Source organism: Pseudopipra pipra, chromosome 16, assembly GCF_036250125.1.
Source record: "Pseudopipra pipra isolate bDixPip1 chromosome 16, bDixPip1.hap1, whole genome shotgun sequence".
NCBI classification, from domain to species: domain Eukaryota; kingdom Metazoa; phylum Chordata; class Aves; order Passeriformes; family Pipridae; genus Pseudopipra; species Pseudopipra pipra.
The window spans coordinates 1,379,170-1,393,424 of NC_087564.1; the positions used below are offsets into that span (position 1 = coordinate 1,379,170).

Here is a 14,255-nt window from a genome sequence, read left to right on the forward strand (position 1 = left end):
CTCTTTGGGACCATGGCAGAAGCATCAAGAGCAACAGATCCTGTTCTGCTCCCTCACCTTGCCACTGTCCCCACAGCCACACCATCAGGTGCAGCACAGTGTCCCTGGGGTAGGTCACAGTGAACTCACAAAGAGCATTTCTCTTCCAGCACTCTCCACCACTGAGAATTCCAGGCAGTGGGGAAAAGATGTCCTGTGGCGAACACCTGGACACGGGCTGGTAATGGAACCAGACCAGGACAGGGAGGATGATACAGAGCGGGCAAGAGACGCCACTCAGGAACCAGTAAAAAGTAAATAAGGGACTGATTCAGGTTCAAAAGGACCTTTTAGCCCAAGGGTCTGTGCAACACTGGCTACAAAGAGAATTCCAGCCCATAGCATCTCCAAGGTACTCAGTGGAAAGGCTCAAGGCTTAAAGCTAATGAGGGAGTGAGACCAACACCAGAGGACAGAGCACCCCACAAGTACCACATCAGTGTGTGTGACACCACGTCATTTTCCTTGTAGGACACATGTTCACGTAACTATGGAGTAGGAAGGGAAAGCTCTGAGCACCCAGCAGCTTAACACAAACCCTCTGGGCTGTGGTGGAATTCCAAGGACTGCCCCAGCTCTGCCTGCTGCCTGACTCTGCAGGCAGGAGACCGAGAGAGGAAAGCTGGAGAGCAAGACCTTGACCACGTCAGTGCTGCAGGCTCTGTGGAGAGCAGGGCTGCCACAGGGGAGGACACAGCCCGGCACACGAGGACCCTCATGCCGTGCTCCCATTTCCAAGGACCAGCACAAACACAGGGGAGTTCCCTTGCTACCCCAGCAAAGCTGTCCAGAGTTACCTTCTCTGCAAACCTTTTTGTTACAGGAGCAGGAGAACACGACCCAATCTGGGAAGCTGCCCGCGATATCCTCAGTAAACCAGAATCACCTGGGCCGGGACTGGGAACAAGATGCTGAAGAGGAAACGGTGGTGCCATAGGAAGCACCACGTCAGAAATGCAGCTGAGGTGGCATCACAGAGAGGACAACAGCTTTTGTAAGGTCTCAGTCTCTATTTCACCAAAGTGGGTGTGCATTGATAACCCTGCAGCTTTGGCAAGGGCTGCCAATGCCAGAGCTGGGGCAGGACACCAGCATTGTGCCCTGACATGGTGCCATTGTCACCCTCCCCTGACGCTGAGCCTGCTCGGGCCCACAGCGTTTCCTCAGCACCCTCCTTGCTATAAAAGGGGCTGCACTGCAGGAACAGAGAAGCTCTTTCTTTTTTTATGAACACACATTAGAGTTTACACTGTTGGCAGAGCACGGAGGCACGACTTTGTGGGGGAACAGAGATATGGTTCCAACACCAGTTTTAATGTGCAAGCCTAAAGACTCGGCTTCAGTTTTTAGAAATCAAACTTGATCATCTCAAGCTGGCAAAAATAGCCCCATGTTCCCTCGAGTTATTTTCTTTTCAAATAGGCAGGGTACAGCACAATAGGAAATATCAGCAGTTATGTATTCAACCTCCAGAAACCCAACGGGCCAATTCCAGCAACCCACAGCAGCTTTCCAACCCTCCCTGATCTATTTGCTGGAGTTAGAGTGAAAAGCAGGCTGCCCCCGAGCCATTCAGCAAACTCCACGTCCCGCTAATTACATCAATATAAATGTATTATCTTGGCTGTCAAACATGGGCTGCCTGAACAGGACAACGCTCTGCCATGGAAATGCAGGAAAACAATTGCTCTTTCTGCTGGTGACACATTTCTCTGGATCTTATTTCCTTGCCAGGGCTCCCCCTTCCCCCTTCTGCCCAGGCACCAGGGCAGTAGTATTTTTTTTTCCAGAGCAAGAGGAAATGGCACACAAAAATCATCCTCATCTTTTAAGTGACTGAAGACGAGCAGATTTTGGGAACACCACTGGCACTTCCCATCAGCCGTCCTGACACGGGGAAGTGAGCTGTGAGGGCAAGAGTTAAATGTTTCTCCTGAGCAAGCAGCAGCCCTTCTGCCTCTCTTGGCTTCCTCAGCTGCCATCGCTAAATGTGTCAACACTCCAAACAGCAAATGTGACAGAAATTCGGAGTAGCCTGTTCCTCTCTGCCCAGCTCAGGGACAGTGGCCTGGAGAGGGCTGTGCACTCAGGAAGGGTCCAACACATACCACCAAGGTTGAGGCAAACGCAGGCAGATCCTGGAGGCTCCCAGGGAGCAGGCAGGCAGCTCACCTCGCTCCCAAGAGTGGGATTATGACGGAAAATGAGGAGGAAGCCACTGACTCACCTGTCCCTCCCGCGTAAGCAGCTTTCCCAAGGAAGGCTGCACTGTGCCTGACCTTGCTCAGAGCCCCATGTTCCAAATGGGCTGCTCACAAGATTCCTCCTAGTTCTGGGCACTTGGAGAGAGCCACTGCAGCAGGACACTGGGCTGGCACACACTTTACAAATCCGTCTTCTCTCCCCCTGCCCACAGTTCTGACCACAGGCAGCCACTGCCCCTCACTCCAGCCTCCCCCTGCTTCACATGGAGACCCTCACTCAGAGAAATTCCACAGGGTCTGGTCCTTCCCAGACCCCCCTGCTCACAGGCAGGGGCAGAACGAAGCCAGAAACAAACAAGCCTGGATTCAGATGAGGCAGGAAGAGGAAAAAAGCATTTCTCCCACTTGCATCTCACCTGGGAGCAGATGATGTTCCCACCAGAGGAGATCAGCACAACCGTGGCTGCACACGGGGAGGGGAGAGGTTGAGTCTCTCACTAGATCTCATGTGCAACCACTGCAAATTTGGAAAGCTCCCACAGAACCTCTGGGACAGAGATGAGCACGTTTTCCACGAGATAAAGCCAATAGCACTCAGCTGGCTGAGGGAACACCAACAGCATTCAGCTTTGGCCACTTCCCTCTGCAAAGCCAGCGGTATTCCGAGCAAAGATAAGGGTGTCTGGTGGACAGCCCAGGAGAGCAGAGGGCAATCATCCTCATGAGGGCATCCAGGCTCCTCCACGGGGTCACCCAGCCCTTCCGCTCCTCTGAGGCAGCTCCGAGTCTGGGCATGACACCCGACCTTTTTAATGTGCAACTTTAGCAGTTTTGGCTTGTTTTTCAGGATTTATTCCAATTCAGGAGACACCGTGCCTGGCCCACGCCTTGGGTTCCCTCACACACCAAGTCACCAGGCTCCAGGAGGCTGCTCTCCCTCCTGCCAAAGCAACGGGGCTTAGCAAAGTCACATCCAACCTTCAAAGGCCTCTGCAGCCCTCCAGCCCCTCCCGAGGAAGGGAGCACTGTTGGGTCTTGCCTTCTGCCTTCAACTGTTAAAGCCTTGGACACAAACAGAAGCTGATGCAACTTTAAACAAGTTAATATCCCCACGTACATAAAATCAGGCTAATTTGAATCCTGCCTCTGACACGTTCCTCAGGCAGAGCTCAGTCCTGCTCTGGCTCAGTCAGGGGCACAAGCCAGACTGTTCGGCAGTGGGTCTCAAAAAATGGCCACACAAAAGTCACCAGGAGGCTCACAGTGCCACAGGAGGCTGAGATATCACTGTGGGTCTGCTCCAGTTTAGGGAGGAGCACAGCCCTGAAGCACAAGTCCCTGCGAGTCCCAGGTGACAACGTGCAAAGTGTGGCAAGATCTCTGCGTTCAGAGCCAAGGGGCCACAGTCTGGGATGTGCACCCCCCTCCTCTGCATCTCAGCGCCTTCCAAACGCATTCCTGGTCTCCATCAGCTCCTGACCCACCCACAGCAGTGCAGTACATCCCACACCAGTGCCCCAGGCCACAGGCAGCGAGCACTTCCCAGATAACCTTCTGTCCGACCCTGAGAACCCACCCAGCCGTATCCCGGGCCTAGGGAGCACCGAGCACTGAGATTCCCATCTGAAGAAACGCTTGGAGGAAACAGGATGACATTTCAAACACAACACTCACATTATTTTATCCCCCCTCACCAGATGACCACCTCAGCTGTTTCCTGATGCCTGGGGGAGATGTACCCCAGATGCAGGAGCAAGGAGGGAAGAGAGAAGCTCGGCAAATGGAGAGGTTGGCCAGCACAGAGCCTTTTCCATCCTCCGTGAGACTTCTACACCCAGGACCTGGAGGCTGACATGCTTCACCTGCAGCTGAGCTGATGTGCATCAAAATTCATGAGTCTTGATGAGGCACCAGGACCCCAACAGCCTCAGGATGTTCAAGACCCAAGTATAAGAGCAGCCAACTGATTCTAAATGGCAAACTCGCAAAAGAAACTGCACAAAACCCTGCTCAGCCCCCAGCAGGGGGGTCTAACCGGGAGGTGAGAATACAGACCTGAAGGACAGGCAGCCCTGGGTACTGGGGGCTCTGCTGCGGTCCTGCCTGGAGCAGGCACCCAGCAGTGCCCTAAACCAGCTCCCCTGCCCAACAGAGCCCCAAGCCAGCTCCCCTGCCCAGCAGAGCCCCAAGCCAGCTCCCCTGCCCAGCAGAGCCCCAAGCCAGCTCCCCTGCCCAGCAGAGCCCCAGGCCGTGCTCCCGTGCCCAGCAGAGCCCCAGGCCGGGCTCCCGTGCCCGAGGGTAGAACCGGGAGCTCATCTCTCCCTGCCCCGAGTGCAGGGCGAGGGCAAGTCGGGCATCGCAGCCTAAACGCGGGGAATCACGAAGCCTCCCCCGTCCCCCCGCGGCCGCTGCGGGACCCTCGAGCCCTGTGATGCCCCTCCGGGTGTGCGGCCGCGCTGGGGCGCGAGGGGGGCCCCGCAGCCCCCAGGTCACCCCGAACCCCGCGGAAGGGGGTTCCTTCACCCCGACCCCGCCCGCCCCCCGCGGGCCGCCCCGGCCTCCAGCCCCGGCCCGGGCCCACCGGCAACAGGTGTGGCAGGGCGGCCGGGCCCGGCCGACCCCCGGCCGGGCGAGCCCCGGGGGGCTCCGGCGCGGGCAGAGCCGCGGCCCGCGGGGCTGCGCCGGGAGGCCCCGGGCGGGCGGCCCGGCCCCGCTCCCCCCGCACCGCCGCTCACCTGGGGATGGAGGGGCCGCTCCGCGCCCCGGCCCGGCGCGTTCCCCGGGCGGAGCAGCCGCACGGCCCGGCCCGGCCCCCGCCCGCCCGCCCGCCCTACGCTGCCGCCGTGGCGCAGCGCCCCGGCCCGGCCGCGGGCGAGCGGCGCGGACACAGCGCAGGGACCGTCGTGAATAGCGCGGCGGGACTACGAGCCCCGAGGGGCGCCGCGCGCAGGAAGCGGAAGGCGGAGGCCGAGCGGGGCCCCGGGAGCGGCGGGTCGGGGCTGGGGGGCCGGGGGGGCCCGCAGGGGGGTCCCGGGCGGGCGGGGGTGGCGGAAGGAGGCGGTGGGGGGCGGCGGGAGCCGAGGAGCGGGCGAGGACTACAACTCCCAGAGTGCTCCGCGGCCGCGGGGGGAGAGCGCCGCCCCCCGGCCCGGAGGTCGCAGCGCAGGCGGCGCTGCCCTGAGGGGCGGCGGGACCGGCCCAGGGGCCCGGGGGTCTCGGAGGTGTCGGGGGATCCCGCAGCGTCCCGCAGCGTCCCGCGGGTCGGGTCGGGAAGGCAGCTGCGCGGCCCCGAGCCCGCACACGGAGGCTCCGAGCGCCCCGGAGGGTCCCCAAGCGCTGCCCCAGGAGGCGCCGCCGTGAGGGGAGGGAGGATCCCGGGATGCGGAGAGCGGAGCCCGGGGCTGAGCGAACCCGGGAGGAGCCGCCGCGCCCGGTAATTACAGCGCTTAATGACCTGGCGGCACATCAAGCGAGCCGGCAGCTGGCAGGAGCTGTCGGTGCTGCGGGCGATGGGCGGCCGGGGCTCGGCGGGGAACGGCGGGGAGCCGGGAGCGGCGCTGGGAGGGCGGCTCGGAGCATCCCGGCCCTCCCGGGATCTTCCCCCCCGTGAGCCGCAACTCTCGGGCTACATCCATCCACAGACATCCCAACGCCGAGCTACACCCATCCCCCATGGACATCCCAACCCAGAGCTACATTCCCCCACGGGCAGCCCAAGGCCAGACTCGCTGGTTTAAGAAGTGCCTTCAAACCATCCTGCCCCAGGGAGATGAAAACTGGGAGCAGCTCCTGCAGCACCTGCCAAGCTCAGGGTGCTCCTGTCCCAGAATCACAGGTGGAAATTGGGAGGGGGTCTCAGATGTGACTCAGCCCAGCTGGCCCAGCACACCCTGATATGAAATAATTGGTTGTCGTTCCAGCAAAAGCAGCACCATTTATGCCACCAACCTTGGAGAGAGGATTAAAGGCTGCTAAGTAAAACAGGACAGCTCCTAGACAGGAGAAGTGTTCTCTTTAGGCTGTTGGAGCCTGTGTGGGCAGTTGAGGGGTGCTGAGATAGCCAATGTTCAGGACACCTGTAGAGATGATGCAGAGACCTGTAGAGATGATGCTGAGTGGAGACCTTTGGCTTCCCTTCATCTCTCTGTAAGATGGAACTGCCAGTCTTATAGACACGTTTATTTGCAGGCAGATCTTTTCCAGAGGCTGCAGAAGCGTCTCTGCCTTTGTTCTCCAGGGTGGGCCAGGGCAGGGGCAGCCCCACTGACTCCACCACGGTGGGTGTTTGAGTAAGACCTGTCACCAGCCACACCATGGAGTGTTAGTGTGGGCACTCGGTGACACCTCTGGACACCACGGTGTCCCTGCACTCTGGTGCCAGTGAGGTACCCCAGGGTGGCCACACAGCTCAGCCACAGAGACCTGCTGGGTGATTTCATCCCTGAGCTCTTCAGCCTCACTGAGCAGCAGTTGGATCCTCAGAGCACCCGAAATGCCTCTGCACACCCGTGTGTGGGCAGCTGAGTTCAGCCCCGTCTGTCATGCACAGGATTATTGATGAGTGTGAGCAGTGGGACTGCACAGCCCTGAGGGAAAGGAGAAGGAGGAGGAGGAAGAGGGGAGTCACTGCAGTTTGTGTGGGCTTTGACATCACATCTACAGGGCATGACACAAACAGCTGCTGACACCCAGCTCTGCTGGCAGGATGGGGGAGATCCTGGCTGGAATTATATCACCAGCGTGGCCCTGGGTATCTGGAGAATAAATGTAAAAGGTTAACTTTGCCTAGTTGGGAAGTGATTTGATGTAGTAGATGATGTCAGTGTGTTCTGTTGGGAATCACAGTCATGGAATGGTTTGGGTTGTAAGGGATCTTAAAGCCTGTCATGCCATGGGCAGGGACACCTTCCACTAGACCAGGTTGCTCCAAGCCCCATCCAACCTGGCCTTGGACACTTCCAGGGATGGGGCAGCCACAGCTTCTCTGGGCAACCTGTGCCAGGGCCTCACCACCCTCACAGCCAACAATTCCTTCCCAATATCCCATCTAACCCTGCCCTCTGGCAGTGGGAAACCATTCCCCCTTGCCCTCTCCCAACAGGCCCTTGTCCCAAGTCCCTCTCCAGCTCTCCTGGAGCCCCTTTAGGCCCTGGAAGGGGCTCTCAGGTCTCCCTGGAGCCTTCTCTTCTCCAGGTGAACCCCCCCAGCTCTTCCAGCCAGTCAGAAAGTCATTCCTGGGAATGACTGTGCTGTAGAACTGAGAGCCTGGCTGAAGGCAAGGGGAATGTCATCCCTGCTCTGCCCTGAGCAAACTTCATCACAGAAAACAATCATTTTCAGGCACTGTAACTCCACACTGTTTCCCTGCTCCTCCTCCCCCTGCCATGCCTCCTAAAAGGACTCATTCCATGTTTTTTCCTGGAGCTGGCTGGCCTGTGGCTGCCTGGGCCATCCTGAGCCTTTTTTGATGATACAAACCTTGGGTTCCTCCAGCTGCAAAGATTCTCCACCCACCACAACTTTCCACCATAGAGAGGAGCATCAGCCACTTCTCCAGTGCCTCAGACTTGCACAGCCAGGACCCAACAAGTAAGGCCATGTGGATCCTCATGGATTATGGATGTGAATCCTCATAGATTGTGGGTGTGAATCCTCATGGATTGCACTGTATGTCAGTGCAGACAGCTCTGTATCTCTGCAGTAAGTGAGCTCGCCTGGCCCTGACTGTGAGCTCTGTGCCATGGGACACCCTGTGGGGTGGGGGAGGCTGGGAGCTGACCTGGAGCACACCCAGCTGGCCAGGCACAGGGACACACACCCAGGGTCGGCAGGGACTGGAGGATGCACAAGGACACTTCCCATTGTGCTCTGGCAGCCAGTGCTGGAGCCAGCAGCTCCTGCCTGAGGCACCTCAGGTGAGAGGGAGGAAAGGTTGGTGTGTTCCACATCCCAAAGGTCTTCCAGTCCTCATTTCCCAAGACATGAAGCTTGGATGAATGCTTCCCTTCATCCTCATCTCTGCTCCAACTCCACCCTGCCATGGGACTGGCAAGTGGCTCCTTCCTGGTACCTGCCCTCAACACACCTATTTTCAGCCTGAGGAGGTCCTGATTGCTCTCAAAGGGCAGGACAGAAAGTCATATGATCCATCACCTACTTGGGAGGAAGTCTTCCTCCACGAGTCCTTGAGCTGTTGCAATGGAAGGCTTTTTGCAGCAAGGCAGGTGCAAAGAAAGGTAACTCTTGACTAAATATATAATATATATGTATTACATGAGTGGTGAGGCACTGGCACAGGTTGCCCAGAGAAGCTGTGGCTGCCCCTGGATCTTTGGAAGTGTCCAAGGTCAGGTTGGACAGGGCTTGGGGCAACCTAGGCTAGTGGAAGGTGTCTCTGGAGATGATCTTTAAGGTCCCTTCCAACCCAAACCAGTCTGTGACTCTGGGATTATCTATGTGTGTATCTAGAACTGAGCAGTGATATTTTTTTAGCCAGAAGGGACCTCAAAAGGAAGTGGAAGATGTACTGCATGTACCTGTGTGTAACACAGAGGACATTTGAGGGAACAGTATTGTACAAACCCAGAAGAGTTTTGCTTTCATTGTCACATTTATCACACATTTAGCACAAGGGAAGTAAGACACAGAATTTGAGAGGAATAGTTTTGCATTGCAGGGGTCCAGCAGCTGTCACCAGTGTGGGGTCTCACAACAGGCAGGTGGTCCTGCTCACTGACTGACACGTGCTGTCACCTTCAGTGGGACAGGTGAGGTGATGGACATGAATGATCCTGCTGTAACTGTGCCAGGACATGTTCCGTGTCCTCTATTTCCTTTATGGGGGGGGTTGGGACACTCAAACCCCTCCCTGTTGGAGGGAGAGGTCCCAATCCCCTCTCCTCAGGGAGGATTATCTGATCCAAAACACCAAAGTGATCCTTGGGACTGAGTCTGTGGCCTAGAATGGTCACTTGGGCTCCACACTGTAGGGAAGTGGGGGATCGGGGTGGCTCTGGGGTGCTGGAGCTGTGGGGATGTCCATGGGCCTCTGGGGGTATTAGGAATTCCCTGGAGTCCTGGGGGAATTCTCACTAGAGCAGGAGAGTTGTCAGCGCTCCCTGTGAGGAATCTGGGAGCCCTGGGAGTAACAGTGTCTCCTTGGGGGAATCTGGAAGTCCTGGGAGTATCAGGCATCCCTGTGCATGTGGTGTGTCCCCAGGAGGTGTCACAGCCCCCAGTTCCTCCTGAGCACTTCACAGGTGTGCAGGGGCACCTTGGAGTTCTGAGGCAGCCCAGCCAGTCTGTCATCAGTGTCAGGAGACCCCAGGGAGGGGAGGCACCCCCAGGGTCACTCACCTGGGGGGGTGGGCTCGCTGATATCCTTGGGCACAGGATGTGTCACTGGGGGCCAGGGGCCACCTCCCTGTCCACGGTGCCACCAGGGTCAGCCAGGCTGAGCAGCAGCAGTTGGTGCAGAAGGGTCACTTCAGCCCGTGGCACTTTGGGGCAGGAGCACTTGTGGGTGGGGGGTGACAGGGACCCCCCAGTCACAGGGCCAGGACCCCAAGGCCATTGGAAGGAAGGACAAGTCTCAGCCCCCTCCACCAACCCCACTGCCCCCCTACTGCCACTGATAACCCTCAAGGGCCCCCATCAACCCCAGTCCCTTCACTCTTTACCTTCCCAGTGACCCCCCAAGCCCTGCTGACTCTCCAGCTCCCCCAGTGACCCCCAACCTGCCCCAGTGACCCCTCCAGGGCCTCCCAGTGATGACCCACAGGATCCCACTGGTTCCTTACAGCCTGTGACTGCCCTGCCACTTTATTCCTCACTTGCTGTCCCACCCCAAGCTGATGTTGACCCGAGGAAAGAGGTGGATGTGGGCTTGGCCAGGGCCTGGGGGCTGAGCCAGGTGCCTGACATGGGGTCTGTGCCTGCCTGATCTCCTCTGACTGCAGGACAGTTTTCCCCTGTGTTTGCCATGGCCCTGTTGGTCAAGTCCCTCCCAGAGCACTTATGAGGGGTCTGGCTGTCCCCAAACAGAGCAGGAGGGCTCTGGCCTGTCCCTCCACCTCACAAACATGGGCTGTACGGGTCTCACACGGCTCAGGAGGGGGTTCTGTCCCAGACCCTCCCCTTACCTACCTCAGGGCTGGTTCAACCATTCCTATCCCCAAAGCAGCTGCTAAAATACTTCGAATCATAGAATATCTTAGGTTGGAAGGGATCCATAGGGATCACTGACTCCAGCTCCCTGCTCCCAATGGGCCACTCTTCCCAGTATGAAGTGCCCCAGGTATGTGGGGCCAGTGGGGGCTGGAAGAATCCCCCTCAGAAGGGGCTGAAGGCAGAGAAATGAGGGGTAAAAAGGAATTTTGGCAGCAGTGTCTCTTCTGCCACCCTCCCTAGTCAGGGAAGTGGGGTGACACAGATGAAAACTTAATTTTCACTGGAAACCTGTCAGAACTGGTTGGTAGAAGAGTCTGGTAGAGTGGGAGAGGAGAACTGTGTGTGTGAGAGGAGGTCAGTGTGACACCCCTCCTCAGGGCAGCCTGCTCCAAAATCCCTGGGACCCACAGCATGTCTCCTGTCCCTCCAAGGCCACATTGTCCTGCTGCCAGGTCTGTCAGGTCAGATTAAAGGTGGGGAAGGGGCTTGGAGATCACCAGGACCCAGCATTAACACTTATCAAAGGCCAAAGGAACTCCCACAGGAGGAGCACCTGACGTGGACTGAGGAGTAATCAGTAAATGAGAGAAGCTGAGGCACTGCAGAATAAAGACTCTTTAATAGAACAGAGAAAGCAGGTGCAGCTCCTGCCGTGTTTGCTGAAGGAGGAAATCAGCTCCCAGCCATCAGTGGTGCTTGTGGGGATCTTCTTTCAGGGGTGGCATGATTTCTCCAGTCTCTAAAATCCTGTCCCCCTGAAGGATGAGAGCGTGGTGAGCATTCCCTCCTGCACCCAGCCCCTCCCTGCACAGCCCAGCCCTTCAGGGAACCTGCAACTTCCCCACTCCCAGACAAAAATCTCACTGCAACTCACTCAGAACACTCTCACTCACCCAACACTCCCAGGATACGGGAATAATATCACAGCCAAACTACCTGAACCCGCACCTGCTTCACCACAGAACAGCAGCCAAACATTTTGAGACTGTCTTGTTTTAAAAATGTATATTGGACTCATAGAACTGCATAACCCCCTTCAGCACAGCACAGGGTTCAGTGAGTCCAAACCCAGGGCCTGGTGACTATGGAGAGACACATAATCCCTCAAAAATCAACCTGCTGCCCAAGTGCTGCCTGTTCCAGCTCCAGGCACTGTCCTGGCCCACTGGGCTGACCTAAATTGACTGAAAAACTAGGCTGAAGACAGAGGACAACAGCCTGACCTTCAGTATGTTGCTACGTGGTTGTTAGGGATGGAACTTGTTAGAACTGCCAAAAATGTGCAGCTGTCAGAAAGGGCAGAGCTGATTTTCTAGGAGAGTGTTTGCCCTCTGACTTGTTACACCAATCAGTAACAGCTCAGAGCAGCCTGAAAAGAAACCAAGCAATATGACCCTCTCTGCTTAAAAAAACTCACCCCAAACTGAGGTGACACAACTCTTTGGGGACCCCTGAGCATGGGGGACCTGCAGGGACACCTGGGACCAAGCCAGAACCAACATTCCCAGTGCTGACAATGAGAAGCAGAACCACTCTGTCATTCCACGTGTTCATAACCACAGAGGCTTTAAACACCCATTCCCAAAGGAAATGTTTGTGTTTTCCTCGCCATGGGCCATGTCAGCCAGGTACTGTCAGCCAGGTACTCCAAAGTCTGCAGCTAGAGAGGAGGTCCCACCGAAACAGGGACTGTCTGCTCCGAGGACAAGATGAGAACTGCCCAAAAACACCGTTCCTGTGCTGCTCCAGGACAGGCTGCCCACAGAACACCCCACAGCCCTCCAGAGTCTCTACCAGGAATTTCTCAGCTGCTGCACAAACTTGCACTTCTCCCCATGGAACCCCTTCCCATCTGCCTGACAAAGCTGGAAGACAAAACAAGTGTCAACAGACTTACTGGGAATATCCGTGGATTTGCCATGACCATTCCATGAGGCTTTTTCTGGAAGTGGGGGGGAGAAAGGGGAAGGGGAAAGAAAAGAGTGTTACTTGGAGGGAGTACAAGTCTTTCCCATTCCCCACACCAGCAGCTGCCCTGGTTATACCCATGGTCACCACTCCTCCAGGAAAGCAACAACTCAGACACAGCTTTCCGGCTCACAGGAGGCAGCACAGGCACAGCTGGGCACTGCCATAAATCACAGAATCATGGCGTGATTTGGGTTGGAAGGGACCTTAAAGCCCATCTCCTTCCTTCCCCTGCCATGGGCAGGGACACCTTCCACTAGACCAGGTTGCTCCAACCCCATCCAACCTGGCTTTGGACACTTCCAGGGATCCAGGGGCAGCCACAGCTTCTCTGGGCAACCTGTGCCAGGGCCTCACCACCCTCACAGCCAACAATTCCTTCCCAATATCCCATCTAACCCTGCCCTCTGGCAGTGGGAAGCCATTCCCCCTTGTCCTGTGACTCCATCCCTTGTCCCAAGTCCCTCTCCAGCTCTCTTGGAGCCCATTTAGGCTCTGGAAGGGGCTCTCAGGTCTCCCTGGAGCCTTCTCTTCTCCAGGTGAACCTCCCCAGCTCTCCCAGCCTGGCTCCAGAGCAGAGGGGCTCCAGCCCTTGGAGCACCTTTGCTCCAACAGCTCCATGTCCTTTGTGTACTGGGAACCCCAGAGCTGGAGGCAGCACTGCAGGTGGGGTCTCACCAGAGCGATTTTTTATCATAAAGTATCACCAAAAATACATATATTTGTGCCACCTAAGCAAGGAAACACGAGAGGTGGACAGGCCACGGGAGGTCACCTCAGCCTGCAGCCCAACGCAGGCCGCACGTTCACACCCCCGTGTGGGATCAGCCCTCACACCACCCCGGTGTGGGATCAGCCCTCACACCACCCCGGTGTGGGATCAGCCCTCACACCACCCCCGGTGTGGGATCAGCCCTCACACCACCCCGGTGTGGGATCAGCCCTCACACCACCCCGGTGTGGGATCAGCCCTCACACCACCCCGGTGTGGGATCAGCCCTCACACCACCCCCGGTGTGGGATCAGCCCTCACACCACCCCGGTGTGGGATCAGCCCTCACACCACCCCGGTGTGGGATCAGCCCTCACACCACCCCCGGTGTGGGATCAGCCCTCACACCCACCCCGGGCTCACTGCGGGGTTTAACCCGCCCTCCCCCGCGCCCCCCGCGCCCCCGCGCCCCGCACCATGACGTGGTACTTCACGTAGTAGGTGACGAGCCAGGCGGGGATCAGCACCCGCACCAGGAGGAACCCGCCGGTCTGGTAGGCCTTGTACACCTGCGGGGACAGCGGCGGGTCAGGCGGGGACAGCGGGCCCTGGCCGGGACAGGCGGCCCCCCGTCCCCCTCACCTGCTGCCGCCAGAGCCCCCCGGGCCGCAGGAAGCGCTCCCAGAACGCGGCCACCGGGCCGAGCTTGCGCGGGGGCAGGACGGGCTCCCGCTCGCTCAGCTCCTGGTCCCGCAGCCACCGGCGCCGCAGGACCCGGAGCTGCTGCAGCCGCAGCTTCTCATCCTCCGTGTAGCCGCTCATGGCCCGGCCCTGCTCGGTGCCCGCCGGCCGCGGGCGCCCCGTCCTTGTCGGCGGCGCTCGCAGTGAGGGCGGGGGCGCGGAGCGATGACGAGCGCGGAGGAGGCGCCGAGCGGAGCGGCGGGAGCGACCGGGGAGTTCTGCGGGAAGGGCCGGGGGAGCTGCGGTTGTGCAGCCTGGGAAAGAGAAGCTTTGGGGTGACCTGCGGGCCGCCTCCCTGCTGAGGGGAACCTACGGGAAAGATGGGGCAGGACTATGCACAAGAGCACGTATTGACAGGACAAGGGGGAGTGGGTCCAAAATGAAAGAGAACAGGTTTAGATTGGATATTAGGAAGAAATTCT

General features: G+C 58.1%; 2 protein-coding genes across 11 annotated transcripts in view; both read right to left on the reverse strand.

Moving 5' to 3' along the window:
• CAPN15 (calpain 15) overlaps positions 1-5,104 on the reverse strand; it is a 59,325-nt gene extending 54,221 nt beyond the window's left edge. For 8 of the 9 annotated variants that reach the window (XM_064672484.1, XM_064672477.1, XM_064672480.1 and 5 more), the window contains exon 1: positions 4,979-5,103. The gene's annotated coding sequence lies outside the window, so the exon portion shown is untranslated. Of the gene's footprint in view, positions 1-4,978 lie in introns of all 9 variants that reach the window. The other variant, XM_064672483.1, reaches the window with a different exon arrangement.
• A 5,910-nt stretch (positions 5,105-11,014) lies between these two features.
• Positions 11,015-13,972, reverse strand: NDUFB6 (NADH:ubiquinone oxidoreductase subunit B6). Of its 2 annotated transcripts, XM_064672499.1 has the most exons (4): positions 13,735-13,958; positions 13,569-13,661; positions 12,310-12,354; positions 11,015-11,167 (listed from the first exon to the last, which is right to left on the reverse strand). In XM_064672499.1, the coding sequence occupies exons 1-4, from the start codon at positions 13,912-13,914 to the stop codon at positions 11,099-11,101; spliced, it is 387 nt and encodes a 128-aa protein (XP_064528569.1). In that variant the 5' UTR covers positions 13,915-13,958; the 3' UTR covers positions 11,015-11,098. The 2 variants fall into 2 exon arrangements, with proteins under 2 accessions (XP_064528569.1, XP_064528570.1); XM_064672500.1 differs by lacking the exon at positions 13,569-13,661 and having other exon boundaries at positions 13,735-13,972.
• Between the last annotated feature and the right edge of the window lie 283 nt (positions 13,973-14,255).